Source organism: Rhynchophorus ferrugineus, unplaced genomic scaffold (genome assembly GCF_030347505.1).
Source record: "Rhynchophorus ferrugineus isolate W39M unplaced genomic scaffold, kcgeb_rfMv2 rfM4, whole genome shotgun sequence".
Lineage (NCBI taxonomy): Eukaryota > Metazoa > Arthropoda > Insecta > Coleoptera > Curculionidae > Rhynchophorus > Rhynchophorus ferrugineus.
Window position 1 is genome coordinate 19,805,121 of NW_027472583.1, and position 17,091 is coordinate 19,822,211.

General features: G+C 30.2%; 1 protein-coding gene and 1 pseudogene across 6 annotated transcripts in view; one reads left to right on the plus strand and one right to left on the minus strand.

Moving 5' to 3' along the window:
• Positions 1-17,091, minus strand: part of btsz (bitesize) — a 236,261-nt gene that overhangs the window by 100,940 nt on the left and 118,230 nt on the right. For all 5 annotated transcript variants that reach the window (XM_076401545.1, XM_076401546.1, XM_076401544.1 and 2 more), the window contains exon 3: positions 2,937-3,070. In XM_076401545.1, the coding sequence (XP_076257660.1) occupies positions 2,937-3,070 (134 nt within the window). The remainder of the gene's footprint in view (positions 1-2,936; positions 3,071-17,091) is intronic.
• Positions 15,515-16,515, plus strand: LOC143194828 (uncharacterized; annotated as a pseudogene). Its single transcript, XR_013005393.1, has 2 exons — positions 15,515-15,812; positions 15,870-16,515. The product of XR_013005393.1 is annotated as an uncharacterized LOC143194828 (transcript).

Below are 17,091 nucleotides of genomic sequence, written 5' to 3' on the forward strand. Positions count from 1 at the left end.
TTAATTTTGTTGTAAATTCAAGGCTGTTCTTTGAAAAAAATATGTGCATTATCTAACTACATGACTCTTTTTTGACTCTTATATTTGTAATAGAAAGTCTAAAACAGAAAAAGGTGCAGGTCATATATTCTGAGTATTCAAGAATCTATTCTATTATATAGGATTATATTTTATTAAAACTGTGTAGCATTGAATAGCTGTGTAGCATCGGAAATAAGTGAAAATTGGAAAGAACAATGTCTGGTGAATACGGCGTGAATTTGTCACCTAAGCCTTTCCGTGTAGTCCAACATGAAAATATAATGTGTCTGTTTGTATAAATAGCTTTTATTAACATTTTTCTAATTTTCATTTCCAAAAACAGTTGCAAATGAAGTGACCCTAAATTTAGTTTTCAAAATTTTGAATTGGTTTGAATGAGCTGTTACAGTCACATGTATTTATTGTTTAAGTATTAACATTATTCATTGTTAGGCATGACATATATATGACTTTTCGCCATGCTTCAGTTATCCTTGAAAATGCTCTTGATTTTTTGAGCCAATTCAATAATTATGTAACCATTGAGTTTTTCGAAGGCGGTACCAGTGGATAGAGCAAGTAGAGCAAGTGGTAGTCCGAAGGAGCAACGTAGGAAGTAATGAATATACTTTAATAACATACATTATTGTGGGCGACGTTCACCAATGATGGTTTCTTTAAGCTAAAGCTGAAGTAATGTAAGTAAGTAATTGAATGGACTCCAATTTCCTTCCAGTGCCCTCAATTTTAAAATATCGGAAATAGCATCACTATGCTGTTATTGAAACAACACATTTCCTACTTGTTTAGCGTCTTTATACATTGAAAAACTCAATAATACGAAATAGAAAACTAAGACCATTTGAGCATTTTCCAGGTGTACTGGAACTTACCAGCTGATCATTATCGTATTTTCGGAAAAAATACATAATTTTCAAGAAAATGGAAAAATTTATTTATTCAAGCTATTACCCGTTTTATTCCATACTGTACTGTTTATACAGCATAAACTGTTTCTCCTTTGAGCAAAACCATTCATAGAACCACTTTCTAACTTCTTCGAAATTGACGAAGCTGTGCTCTACAAGTGCGTGTCACATTGATGTGAAAGTTGATATTTAGTTGGGGTAAGGTCCGGAGAGTACGGTGAGTGCGACAATATGTCCTATGAAAGTACTTTCACAGCTTCATTGACTGGTTTTACCTTATGTGACTGTAAAATCACTTTACCGTGTCTTTGGGCCCATTCTGGACGTTTTTCGATCAATACATCGTTCAAATTAATAACTGATAATTGATAACAGTATTTTACAAACGATTTTTCGATTTTCCATTTGCCAGTCATTCAATTAATGTCGCACTCAGCTTCGCATCTTTTGAATTTTCCCCATAGCTCGTAATCGGTCGGTAGTCATTTCTTGGTCCATATTTGACGCTTCTGCTGTTTTTGAGTTTTGGGTTGGCTCTTATCCAGCAACTCTTGCAGTTTCACATCTTCAAACTCTTTTGGTCTATCGGAATGTCCTTTGTCTTGCACATCGAAATAACCACTTTTTTGAAACTACACCTCGCACCTTTTCAAGGTTACATGCCCTAACCTCTTTGTAAGTTTCTACCAGAAAACGATGACTTTTGGCGGTTTTTTATTTTAATTAAATAATAAAAGTAATGCGTTTCGTCAATGCACGTTTTGACGCACGAAATTTGGCATTTTCAAAAAGGTATAAATCTATGACGGTGTTACTTTTGCAAAATATAATATGTATAGCTTTGAAGCTTAATGCCACTAGAACAAAATGACATACGTGTCAAATCACAACACTGCATATGTGGCGACCGCCACGACCATTTAGGCCACCACCAATTCACCATCAACAACTACAAATGTTGGCAACACCGGTGGATTGGTACCATGCAGTTCTGGAGTATAAAAGGCCATCACGACGACGTCTCGCTCTCTTTTCTTATCACCGTCCCCCTGTAACAGTACCACTTCCACAGCGCTACCGTACTTCCTTCACCTTAACCTAATATCCTGTCCATTCTCCCATCGACCACATGTATCAATCGTAAGTTAGAATAAACAACTTTGATTCAATCAGTGTTTTTAGTTCCCGTGCAAATTCCTTCCAAAAATAGTAGTGAGTGTTCTGACAAATAATCGCAGCGGCAGCCACACATTTCGACCGACCGACCGACCCGACGAACATTCCTACACATACTTAATCCTAGCGACATCTGTTAGAAAATCCGGTAATGACTTTTCGGTGCACCTGGTATTTGCAATATATAAAGTAGTCTTTTTCAACTTATTAGATGGAATTAATCAGTAATCTATATGTCTTAAATGGTATTACGCCGGATTAATTTGTAATACTACTGTAAGTAGTGGTAGTAATAGTAAGTAGTTAAGTATCAGAAAATAACTATTAGGTAACTGTGTCAATTAACCAGAAAAATAAAAGCGCCACTGCTGTAAATGATTTTAAAGTAAGAGTAAATCTTAAATTAACCTATATATTAAATAAATTGTGCATTCCATAAAAAATAGATAATTCAAATTAACCCTTGAGATTTAGGGTAACGGGCAGATTGTGGAAAACTTTTTGAAACATTTACTGAAACCTACTCCAAGTAATAGAATTATGAATTTATCATTTTGAGTGTCAATTTTATGTCTAAAATAACGTTACCCTTTTAACCTGTCTCTTTTTAAATTGCCAAAAACTGAATGGTACCTTATGGCCCAGATATTTATCTATATTATTATTATTCAATTTCGAGAGGTTTGTGTAATGAAAAAAATCATAAAATTAGGACATTTTATATTTAAACAATATAATGGTAGAATATAATTATTAAATTACACACTTAGTGTTTTGATGAATGATATACTGAAACAGTCTATCACTTACTCGAAATTGTCCATGATCGGCGAATGGTTCTTTTAATAATATCAGCAGCTGGAACGTAGACACGGGCATCTCTGCGACGACTAGGCCTTCGGACGAACTCATTCATCCATTCACCAGAAGCAGCTTGAATTTCCCTAGAAAAAATAAAATATTGAGGTTATTGTTATATTCACAGTATTATTGTGTATCTAACATAGCGAGGTGATATATTACACAGAAATAGAATGGAAACATAAATAGACACACCCGTAACCATGGTTATCACTCACTTTCGTTCTACATCTGCATTGATAATTAAAATAATGTATGTATGTAATAATATGTGTATATTCACAGATCATTCCCCTTAAGCTATCGAAAAGAAAAATATGGGTACAAGTTAAATATCATCATATAGAAATCAGCAGTTGCTCAGTCCACATTAGAATCTAGAAGCATTAGAAATAAGTACTAGAAGCATTAGATATATAATATTTTTTTAAAGGAATTAAATTGAGAATTTTGAATACTGATAATTAGAACAATTTGTTGAATTTTGAGTTGAATTTGTGCTTTCAATTTTATGGTGATAAGAACAAGAGAGTATAACATCAAAAAGACTGAGGAATGAAGTGTATATATGGTAATATTGCAAGAAAGAATTATTATATATATTTTTACGATTCTACGATTGTGTTACATTACCCAAATGTTATTTAGCCTATTTTTTTTCATTTGGGCACGAAGCTATGTGTGGATTTATTTTATTTAGTAGCAAAAGACCGCATAAAACCAAATTTAACAAAAATTTTCATTCAGATGTTATGTGAGCAAATGGTAATTTTTAAAACTATTAACCGTGTACAAGATTTCGATCAAAGGCAATGTAATAAATTATAATGAAAAATGAACATTTTGAATTGGTACATATGATGCGGATATAATACGTGCTCAATTAAGTACCTATAAAAATATGGATAAATTGACAAAAGAAAGGAGTTTATGTAATCAAAATTGTAATATGTAATTACGCTATTCACTAAATTCAAATCTTGTGTTGGTGAGTATATTTTGGATAAATTATTTTTTAATTTATGGTTTTTTACTTTATAATGTTTAAGGCAATCTAAAACTTATATATTGGCCCTAAGTCGTTGTGACTCTAAATCGATTCTCATAACACATGGGATGAAAAGTCCCGGTCTAACACGTAAATGGCGTTTTATTGTATTTATTAAGTTTCAAAAGAAAGCTGTTAACATTTCGTGACATTCTACTCATAAGTTTGTGGGTTATTGTGCTAAGAGTGACACTACTTTTGTTATTTTCAAAACAATTTCGTATTTTAATTTTACACTGCTTCTTGATGGGAAAAAATACTGTTCAAGCGAAGCAATGACTTGAGAAGTGATATAAGCACTTCACTCCGTGAGAAACCACAATAAAATGTTGGTTTGGTGACTTCAAACGTGGTCGTAGAGACACCGATGATGCAGAACGCAGTGGACGTTCAAATGAGGTGGTAACACCACCAAATATCAAAAGAATTCACAAAATCGTTTTGAGTGATTGAAAATTGAACTTGCGTTAGTTAGCTAACATCGTAAAGATATCAAAAGAACGCGTTGGTTTAATATTGCATAAGCATCTGACTATGAGGAAGCTCTGTTCAAAGTGTATGCCGCGTATTCTCACTACTGATCAAAAACAAGAACGTGTTGATGATTCTGAGCAGAGTTTGTCAATGTTTAAACGTAATAAACTGGAATTTTTGTGACATTTGTGGATGAAATATGGATTAGTTCACAGTGAATCGAAACAATGGTCATCTGAGTGGACAGCAAGTGGCGCTGGAATGATCTTGTGGTTTTTAATAGAGATTACGTTGATGAATGAAGCTAATTTTGAACAAAAAATACCAAGTTTTCTGAACTTTTCCCATCCCATGTTAGTGTCAAAATTTTCAGTTTATTTCATTCTTCAGAATAGCTTTGAAAAGGAAAGATAATTTTGTAGATTCGTATATTTAGTTTTATAATATATAAAAGGAATATGGTACACAAATTAAAGATAGTTATTAATTATAACTATCTAGTAATTTTAACTTTATATTGCTCTTGAAGCCCAGATTTTAGACTTCGGACCAAAGTTTAATTAGCGTTTGATGGTATGGCATTCCCTTAGTTTATGCTACAGTTTTCGTACATAATTTAACTATATTATTATTCACACTATAAACCAAATTTAATTCAAGTTCTAATTCAGATGTTATGTCAGCAAATGGTGATCTCTTAAAAACGATGACGACATTAATAATGCTGCAAAGAACATTGTTTTTGGTAAGTTTTGATAATGTTGATACTGGATTTCCTTGTACAATCCCATAGTTGCACGCCGTACAAAACAATAATTTATTGCCATTGTAATAATAATTACTTATTACTACTAAATGTGCCATAATATTTTACACCAGTTATTGACTCCATATTTTAGTCACACCACTGAAATTACACTTGTAAAATATAAGTAGAGACTGGGAAAGTTGGTGAACCATTTTCTTTTTAAATATAAAAAAAAACAGAGAAGACCACAAACGCGAAAAATATAACGTGGCAACCCTTCTTAAAAAAGGACCTTTTACTTCATTTTTGTGGTGGCATGAAAATATAATAAACTCAATAAAGTTGCAAGAGCAAAATATAATAATTCACTATAATAAAAAAATCACTTTATCCTTTTCTTTCTTAGAAATGCTTGATAATGAAATACGTGAGGAAAGATACGTGGGTGGTAAACTATAGTTAATAAAAAAATTGATTTATAGTGTGAATGAAATCGTTTTACATTTTCTGTCTTATTTAATAACTTTCAACCCGAGAAATGTTTTAATATAAAGTGTCAGAATGGAGTAAATTATCTAAATTAGTCAATAGAAAAGTTGTTACCGCAGAAACATTTACGCGCAGTGTAAAACAGAAAGGCAATTAATACAATAGAGCAGGAGTCAGCTGTTTATTCGCCAGATGTAATCAAGGTACTGGATACATAGAGTTATGATGTTCAAATTTGTTTATATAGGCATATATTTTAAATATAATATAGTATAACATGAGCATCTCACCCTAACGAAAATACAAATTCCATGAATACGTACGTGAATGAACTAAATAATTAAGGGGTTAGATGAGGTTCTAAGATATTTTATTCTATTCTATTCGACATGCCTCAAGGTCGCTAAACTTATAACTGTCGTTGAAAACTATGGTCAATCGTTAAAAAACTAGGGAGTGAAAAGAGTAATTACTATTTCAGTCGAATTAACGCTTCGATTGTTTTTGTATTCATGATAACAGACGGAGATCTACGAATACTTTCCGGTATTAACTTTGAGAGAGGAAAGGCTGGCGAAAATTGTTTGAATCTCTGTGATGTACAGATCAGTTCTGTTTAAATAAAAGTTTTAAATTGGCAATTGGTAGTTTAGTAAAACTAATGGAATAATGGGCCCAAATATGTTTCATAATATCTTAATATTTGGAGAGTAACAATGACATAATATAATAATACTAATTGGTATATTTCTATTTCAATCCAACGTGTGGTTTCCAATGTCTTTTTATTCAACTTTGCTATAAGTGAGACAAAGATGTACGTATCATAATCCAAGTCTTGAATTATATTGCGTTCAAAAGAACAGTTTAATTTTGAATGATCTAAAATGTTTATATTTTATATATTTGACTTGATTGTAAAGAGTAGTGGAGTAATAACAAATGAATGAATTAACTATTTAACCATCGCACGCTTTTTAAATACAATAACAATTTTATTTGTGGTTAATCATGAATATTTTAAGATTTGAAATGGAACTGGAAGAAGTTTAAATATTTAAAAAACTTCGAGAGACTTAGAATATCGAAAAAGTTAATAAAAAAGACCAAGATAACGTAAATGCAGTCAAAATTATTTTAGTATCTATCACTCAAAAAGTTGTTTTTTTTATCCTATTACATTAATAAAGCATGTTGTAAAATCGAGTTCTAAAATCGTCCCATATTAAAGTACAATATGTTATTTACAATCACACTACAAACAAAACATAAAACCATATATTACATATTTTTACATTTTTTAAGGTCGCGGCTATGACGGCAAAGCCAGAAACTGAAAAACTAGTCGAATGAAACTAGCCGGACCAAAAAAGCGACTGAACTATAGGATTTAAAAAAATATCAACATTTTTTATTGCGATATTTTGATCTGATTGCAAGGGTTTATTAAAAAATTCAGTATATATTGCAAAAAATTAACAATTTTTTTTCTCCGATATATCGATATTTTTTTAAAAAATATGTATAATTTTTTTAAATATAGAAAAGGACAAACCCTTGAACTAGCCGATAGTCAAAAGTAGTCAAATCAGTCGGACCGAAAATAGCGACTGAAACAGTCGATAGAAGTAGTCAGTTACTAGACAGTCGATAGTCGTTATCAGTTGGTAATTCCCAACGCTATTAATAACCGAAAAAAAGCGGACGATGGGACCGGAGAAGCAACAATTAGTCATAGATAAGATTAAAAGGATGCTTTGGACATTACCGCTGCAACAGATGAAAATCGATCATTCCATGTAAATTAAAAAAGAAATCAACTTAAAATATTAACCGCTTTTTCTCAAAACTTTGTTTTGAAGCCAGTGGACTTGATTTCTTAAAAATATATGAAACATTCTTGTTCAAATTTTGCACACATATTCAAAGTAACATTATCTAGTGCTTGAAAGAAGTGTCATTTTTTTATTGCAACATATTTTATAAAGCAATACGGGGTGAATATTAAAGAAAATACCAAATAATTGGATTTTCACATTTTTGGTTCACATCTCCACCAAAAATCCTAATTTATATTTTCCCTATTCATCCAGGTATGGAGATTCAGATGAACTAGTCACGGATTATCATGACCACGCTGAGAACATTTCAATGACAAAAAACAGCACATTTCACGAACTATTTGTGAAATATGTTTAAACTAAACATCTCATTTTATACATAAAAGAGTAAAAATACCCCATATATACAAGATCGTTATTCTTCAACATATATTTAATTAATAATGGAGTCATTAGCACTAACAAATATGTTCACTAATACATTTTTTGTATAGAATTCGTAGAATAATATAAGATTTATAGCGGCATTACACAGGTCGAAATTAGTAGAAAAGCTAAATGGAAATAAATGTATAAGGACATTTTGATTCATTTCGAGGGACCCTTTTCAATTTATAACATTTACCTTCATTAATTCTGGCTATATTAATATTACGTGTCAAGTTACTGACTGATTATGGTACATTTATGTTTAATTTTATTATTAATAATAAATAATAAGTAAACCCTACTTTAAAAAGTTTCTTTTGTTATAAAAGAAGGTATTTTTTTTATAAACAGCTTTAGTTTGCATCGATGCGCAATAATTATACATATTACAACATAAATTGAAGGAGTTTTGATTTACAATTGCTGATGAAAGATGGATTCATTATGGTACACTAGAGTAAATATCGATTACATTGAAAATGGCACAACGACCAATGTCAAGTTAATGACTTGAATAACTTGAATATATATATATATATATATATATATATATATATATATATATATATATATATATATATATTGTTTACGAACCATTATCAAGTTTAACATTCTTTATATCATATTAAGTTTATAAAATGAACAATGCAGCTTATCTAACACAAGCTATTGAGGAATAACTCTAACGACTACGGTACAATCACCGTTTATAGGTAATAAAACCCTTTAAATATTTAAATTAATGCCTTTTTAAAGGAATTACTATAGCATACCATTAAAATGCTCAATGAAGACGCTGGGTATATTATCTCATTATTTAACATTATTTAAAGTACCCTTATCGCCATAGAACTCCCATCACAGTGGAGTATAATATAATATAATATGTAAATATGTTATAATCTGGAAAGAGATTTTAGTCTATACTTTATTTAAAGACCTCAAAAAACCGTAAAAAAGGGACGCAGTTATTAAATTTAAAAAATCAAACATTTCAATGGTCTCAACAACGCTCTGTTACCCATGCTCTAATAAATATATTTGAGAAGAACGCAGCAATATCCTGAATAATGAATAATAATAGAGATAGTTAAGATTAAATTTATTCTAGAACGTTGAACAGAAAAAAAATTGATAACAGAAACAGTGAAACACTTTATATTAAATAAACAGTCGTTTTTTATGTTATTGAAACAAATGAGTTTTTTGTTTATTGGGCCGATAAAATTATAATACTTGAGGTTGATCTACATATTTTAGAAATATTTATATATTAATATTTGACTATTGATAATATCAACTTAAAATCAGATTGCATAAATCAAACAAGCTTACTTATTACCGCCACGTATTTTAAATGTGAGATGATAAAAACTCAGAATAATGGAAAGTAGCAATACTTTGGGTTTTTTCTGCTTGCTTTACGATTGAAATATGTACCAGAATCATGAATCTCTATCATCCTTCGGATATTTTTTTGAGATCACCTTGTAGAGAAGGAAATTCTTTATTATTACTATTATTACTATTAGTTAGATCACAACCATGGGTCTGTTGGATCCTGAAAGGTGAAGTTCGAATTGCTTCCACATCCACCGTATTCTCCAGATCTGGCCTCCAGCGACTATTTTCTGTTCTAAGATCTCAAAAGATTCCTCGATGAGAAGAAATTTTCATTGAATGAAGAGGTTATCGCCGAAACTGAGGCCTATTTTGAAGCAAAGGACAAATCGCACTAGAAAAATGGTATCGAAAAGTTGGATGGTCGCTATAATCACTGTATCACCCTTGAAGGGAATTATGTTGAATAAAAAAACTAGTTTTGCCAAAAAAATATGTTTTACTGTGGTAGGCCGGGTACTTTCCAATTGACCTGTTAAGTGATGATTTGGAGTGTGTAGAACTGAATTGTTAAAGAAATAAGGAAGGAAAAGTACAGAAGTATGTGGTTCTCGTCACAATTTCATAATTATTATATGAAATCATACTTTTTTTGTGTCATTCATACTTAATAAATTCAAAACAAAAAATGACGTGGATATTTGGGAATTTACCAATTTTAAACAATTCGAACTCGAGCAGGCAACAAATGAAAAGAAACGTAAACTTGACATCTAATACTAGAAGACAGAAATCGTTATAATTAAAACTAAAATCTGGACAAGCCGGATTGGAACCAATTCCTTTGAATGGCCTGCAGATTTGGACACAGTCTATGACCCTAAAATATGTCAGATGCGATGTTTAAGCAAATTCTGAGTGCCGTTATTTCATTAATATGAGGCTATTAGTGCATAAAGATTACAGTATCTTGGGCATGTTATCGAATGATGGCCGAATGAATTCCTCACAGACTTTTGTACAACGATGAGCTTCGACGACAGAACTATTGTGGTTGAATGATGTGTTGACTTATATGTGAAGTTATGTGTAAAAGGTTATATGAGAAGAATACTCGTAAAGTCCTATAGTACTAACAGCGGCATCAGTTGATCAATTGAGTGAACAAAAAATCACATAATATTCATTATAATTTTTATCATTACTTTATATTGTTGGTATATACAAAATTTATTAATGTTCTTTTTACGTCTAATAATAATTATAATAATTTTCATATTTTTTATGTATACGATGTTTATTATAGACATATATGAAACGTATTATAAAGGTGCGTATAAATATGGTTTTGAAAGCCAAAAAATGAATAACTTATTATAAGGACATAAAAATGAAATAAAAGAAATTTACTTTAAATACATAAAAAACTGTATTAAGTATTCAAAAGTAATTTTAATTCTAAAAATGACTCCCTGAATAACATAAGTAACGCTTATATGAATTTAAAGAATTCTGTTTTCAAAATGGCTAGTATAAAGTATAAAGTATCTTGAAGATTGTTAAAATGCTGTAGTTATTCAAAATTACTATGTTTGCTACCTGAGTTTGTCCATGGTTAAGAATAATATTAAAATATTTGTAGGTAAATATGAGAACTAATAATGTAAAATATATGATATCACAAGGGAAAAGGTTTACTGAAGATTTTCAACATTAATGAATTCGCTGTATTTTATTTCATCAAAAACTGGGTATTTAGTGTGAGTGAATGAAGCAGAACTTTATGGTTTATTCAAAATATATCTCTAATTTGTTTATATTATTGGTAGCATACGGTTACAGCCTAGAAGAAATGTTTTTTTTTACAATTTTGGTAACATTATATGGTATGATAGCAAGTTCATAGGCTGCCATTATTGCTGGTTATGTCTAAAACAATATTTATTAAGGATTTTTCTTAAGATAGCCAAGTGAATGAAGGCAGAGGCGATGAGCTGTGGTTTCCCGACTTCTCATGCATGTTTATTTGTAACTGATGTTTAGTATCATCGTGGCAAATCTCATTTCTCATCTTTCAATAAGGTTCCCGGTGTTATATCTAATAAACTAGTATCCACGCTGTTGTTCGATAAAATTTGGTCGAATTACAGAAGTTTTAGCAAGTTGATCAGAAATGTTTTTTCACTAATTATTAGTTGTAGCAACGACGACATATTTACGACTTCCAATACTTAAATAATATAATACATAAATTAAATATAATATACAGTGTTGAATACTATTATAAATAAAATAATAAAATCAATAAATGTTTAGATTTCATAAAATATAATGTTTATATTTCGAGGTTATTTCGACTTGATATACAGATCATATTGATTTTGTTATCAGACTATATGAAGTATATATATTATCTCTTTTATGTGTACAAACATGCATATAAATTTGACAGTAATTGATATCAGTATTTGAAACTTAGTTGAGTAATGTAATTTTATTATAGACAAGTCTATCAAGCATTTAGTTTATTAGATTAGGTTTTCTTAGATAAGTACCTAGTTTTAAGCCACCGTAGATACAAATTGTAAGTTAATAATATATTACAGCATCAACGGTGATATTAATTCATGCGGTATAATTACAGAATTGCTTAAATATCATCCATGTTTAAAATTTTCCTGCTTCGCTTATAATTAAAGTCTTAGAGTTTTATTATCCGATACCTTTGGGACTTCAGGCATTCAAGAAAAAAGGCTTCCCCTCTTATTTATATTTTTAACATTAAAGAAAAAAAAACCGATTCTGTTAATTAAAATCTTTTAACCTTTTATATCGTTTCTTTTTCCTCATACAGACAAAGGATAATCAAAGAACTAAATAAAATTCTTAATTAGTGCGTATCATTTGATATCAGCAAGAAAATATGTGGAGACTGAAGTAAATTAAATGTATTTTTTATTTGTATTTGTTGTTAGCGATGTCTGGATACGCGCTGACGTAGCTCAATTTAGTTAAATGTAAAAAATGTAATAAAGAAGAACACTTTTCAAATAGGCTTAAATTTATTGAGCTTGTGAAGTATAGTTAATTATTTCGTTGTTTAAGTATTCATTATTTACAAATAATTTTTCATGTTTATCCACCTTCGTATGTATCTGCAAATTCAAATGAAATATTGCACAAATATTTGAAAGGAATTGATTAAAGACGTTCAGACAGAAGTTTATTGATTTTGTAGGACCAAACATTTATAATGAAGTATAATAAAGTATTAAAAAAGACAGCATGCATGTACTGAAATGAGAATAGTAAACATATAATAAAAGCAGCAATATTATATTGTTTGATCAAACATCATCATTGAATGATGTTCAAATAACCTTGACATCCTATTAGTGCCTAAATAGTGCCTAAATTGACCAAAAATTAAAAAAAAACTTCTAAATGACGCGTCGTTCGGTTCTTCTCGGAAAGTTTCGGTCTCCAAAATCACTTAACGGTTTTCATCGTTTGGTTTGGAACCCTGTATTCTCTTGTCTATAACCATACTTTTCATAATGGCATGCCAAAATGAAATGTCTTGTGAATCGTGTTTCGACGGTACGTGTAGTGTTCTTTTCTTAAAAAGCAATGTTTATTGGTGAAATAATATGTACCTTCTAATCGTTATTAATAGTATCAAATTATTGTAAATATGGCCGATAATATAATAAACAAAGTTATGATAACGAGGAAAATACGAATACTATTTTGAAATTCAACTGGTTTGAAGTTTAGGATAAGAATATAACATAAAACTCTTATGTTTATACGGCTTCAGTATTCTATTTATAGATTCGTGAAGAGATTTCAAACATTTACAATTCTCTAACGATTACAAAATGATCCAAAATCACCAGAAGATATATTCAGCCCCAAGAGATTAGAATGTATAAATTTCGCTATGATGTAGACATAATAAAACATTAAATTAAGAATACTACTTTTCTTTGGGGTCACAAAATGTATATATGGAGTCATCAGGCAATTCATCCGTCAACGATACATCTGCTGTCTAAAGAATAACATAGGTAAGTGACTTTTCTCTAAAACTACTGTGTTTAATGAGTTTTACTTTATATTTTAGGTCGAAGATCTGGTTCTTTTTGGAAGGAAGCTAAGAAGCGATTGTTGAGGATAGTGTGTTTAAAGGGTGGTTATTTTTACATGTTGATGTGTTCGTCACATTTTAACATGTTCGCATTGTTCTATGAATTAAATAAATTAGTTGGCAAACTTAATGTATAATGTAATATTATTAGTATTAATTTTTTTTTGTAATTACATTTATATGATATCAGCTTATTTTATCTTTACAGACAAATATAAATTATTTACTGCAGAATTATTCATTTATTGTCTGATTTGGAAAGTACCAATAATACTTGAAATATGAAAGTAAGAGGGACTCTCAAGCAAGTCTGTTACTTCTTATTACTTATTTCAATACTGACACTTTCCCATCTACATTTAAGTACATTAAAATTAATCCGCTAAAAGAATATAAATATAAAGGAAATATTTTAATTATTCTCGAGTGTTATTATGTAAATTGCTATTTATATTTCTGAGCTAGCACCACTAAATATTGGCAGACGCCATCTGTTGGCAGAACTAATCTAGTGAATATCATCCAAAATCGGTTGTTGCGCCAGAAAACATCGATACTGTACGTTATGTGACACATTATTACATTATTACGACAGTCATTAATACGTTATTATATAATAACTTGCATTAAAAAGGATTCATTCGCTTTGGTTAACGCATAATCTGGTACTCAAAATGACTCGTGTTGGCTTATCTATCAATCCTTAATAATCAAAATCGTAATAATCACCAAGACGAGCAAAACCCAACAAGGGTTATTCGAGGATAAAGCACATTAACAAAATAGTTGCCTAATTAAATTTGACATTACCTGTCACAAAGTGACAATAGCTTTAGATCAATATAGAATTGTCAATTTTAAACAGTAAACGATCGTTTGTTTTCCCGAAGACTTAGGAAAACGTCAAAGAACTGGCGAATCATTCTCTATCAGGACGGCTCAAAACATTAAATTGAGCGCTAATCTACAGTACTCCCCTGATATGGCTTCCAAAAACTTTTTTTAACTTGCTGTATATTAAAAATGAATTACTTGGTAAATAATTATCGACACCTGTAGAAGATGTCAGTTAGAATTTAACGGAAACCCCAAAAAGTGTTATGAAGCTTGATTTCAACCCATGGAAATGTGTATTAATTTTCTTAGATATTATTTTTAAAAAGAATACATTCAAAGTACCAACATAGAAATAGCAACTATGGTAATTAAATTTTATGTTATATTTTTTAGTTTTACCAATGAAAGCAAAAATCTTAGGTATATATAGAGTTTTGTAATATATGGTTGTAATATATAGTGAAAGACTACCATGCTACATTGCTTCATAAATACTTGTTTTTTCCACTGTTTAACTCAAACCCATCAAGCACAATATGTAACAATGACTCTTGATAGTTTTCTTTGAGTTGAGCTCTCAATGATGCGTCATACATTTTTGTATTTTAAATTCACTGTTCTTCAACTTTTGATCACTCACGACCGGTGATAACTTCTATCTTACTTTTCAATAAGGTGGATATGGAAATAGAATTAAACAAGTGGCATGTTTGATATTAAGAAAATTCTCATTTTATTTTAAATATCATAGGTAGTCTAATTTCCAATGACCCTCTACTCATAGATCCGGTTGAATTTAAGTGATGGGGTAGGTTACATTGACTCTGAGAACGGTTGCGGTTTATTGGCATACTTTTATAAATACTGTACGAATGTTGAAAACAATTTATTAATACGTTAAAATATATTAAGAACCTATAATATACAATATATATTTCAAAAAGATAACTCAATCGTGGGAAATATAATATTCAATTAAATTAAAATAGTGCAAAATAACACTTAACCAAAATTAAAAATACTTAAAAACAATATTTTCGATCCCCTATTGTTCAGAATTGAGAAACATTGATAAGAACTATAAAAATTGATATAATTCACTTACATACTTCATAATAATTGGTCAAGTGGAAACAATAATATGTTAAATAAAGGTACAGACAACTAAAGTTTAGTTTTGTTATGCAGGGTATAAACTTTGTATCAAGTAATATATAGAATGATATATTAATTAAGTCGTAAAAAATCGTAATTTTATTTCTTATATAATGTTATATTATGTGTATTATGTTTTTATTTTAGAATGAAATTCGCTATAGTATTCGTTATCAGCTTGTTGGCCTACAGTGGGGCAGTTCATTTGAACATAAGAAATCTTGATGGAGGACCAATATGGATTGGTATCCAAGGAAATCCTGAATACGATCATTTAGCTAATAGAGGTTTTAAATTGTCTCAAGACGAATCGGTAGGTTTCCTTTGTTCCTTTTTTGTCACCTGTTATTAAACATAGATGATTTTTCAGAGAAGCCTTGATGCCCCTGATGATTGGGCTGGTAGATTCTGGTCTATAACTTAATGTGGAACGAAGATCAAGGTAGCGATTGCTTCACCGGAGACTATGGTAACATAGTTGAACGTGCCGGAGTTGGTGGTACTCCCCCAACAACAGTTATTGAAATCACTCTGCAAGGATATGGCGGAATTGGTGACTATGACATCTCTTTGGTCCTGTTGAGTCACTTAATGAATTAGAGTTAATCTATCACATTCTATTGAACCCTTAAATGGTGATGGAGGTAATTACAGCTGCAGAAAAGCTCAGTGTGGCACAAACATTACTCAAATATGTCCCGGTGAATTTCAAATCTGGAACCCGGAAGGATCCCAAGTTATTGCTTGTAACGTCATATATACCGATGAATACTGCTGTGCTCGTGCTCACTCTACTCCCCAAACTTGTAGAAGCTGAGATTGGTCCGTCACTTATTCACAATTGTTCAAAAACTCTTGTCCTGATGCTTACAGCTATGCTTACGATGACCATAAAACTACCTTCACTTGCCAAGTGAGCGAAAAATTAAATTGTTAAATTCGGTTCTGCTTAATAGTTAAGCTTAAACATATTTATTTCATAATATATAAGGTAACAAATAGAATATTCAATTAAATTTACAGTATTTTATTCGTTTTTTTAAATAAAGTATATAAATAGAAATTAAAGAAATGGATATTCAATATTCTAGTATATTATTATTTTAATCGACTTTTAGTAATTCCAAACTTGATTGCCTCACATATTGAACAATTTAGTTAAAGTTTCAGTGGTATAGAGTTGACTTGAGTTATTATGGATTGTTTAAAAATTATTTTTGGTGAAAGTTTTATTAACGGAAAATGTTATTACTATCCTTCTACATGGTCGTTAATTGTCAATTAAAATGTAGAGTTAATAATTAATTGCTATCAAAAGTGTAAATTTCAGAGACTGATATGAATTATGGGAAATTGCATATGCATTTAGTGGTCTACATAAGATTCGTCAAACTATATTAGTAGTTTGATGGCAAAAGTTATTGACTAAATTAGTCGTTGTAGCACGTTTGATATAACAAACATACACAAGGGCAAAGTAGGCTATTTGAACGATGGTTTAAGTTTTTGGTTTCAACTTATAATAATAAGTTTTAAGATATGTTTTGTTAAACACGCATCAAGTTTTATGAAAATCTAAGAAACAAAGAAAC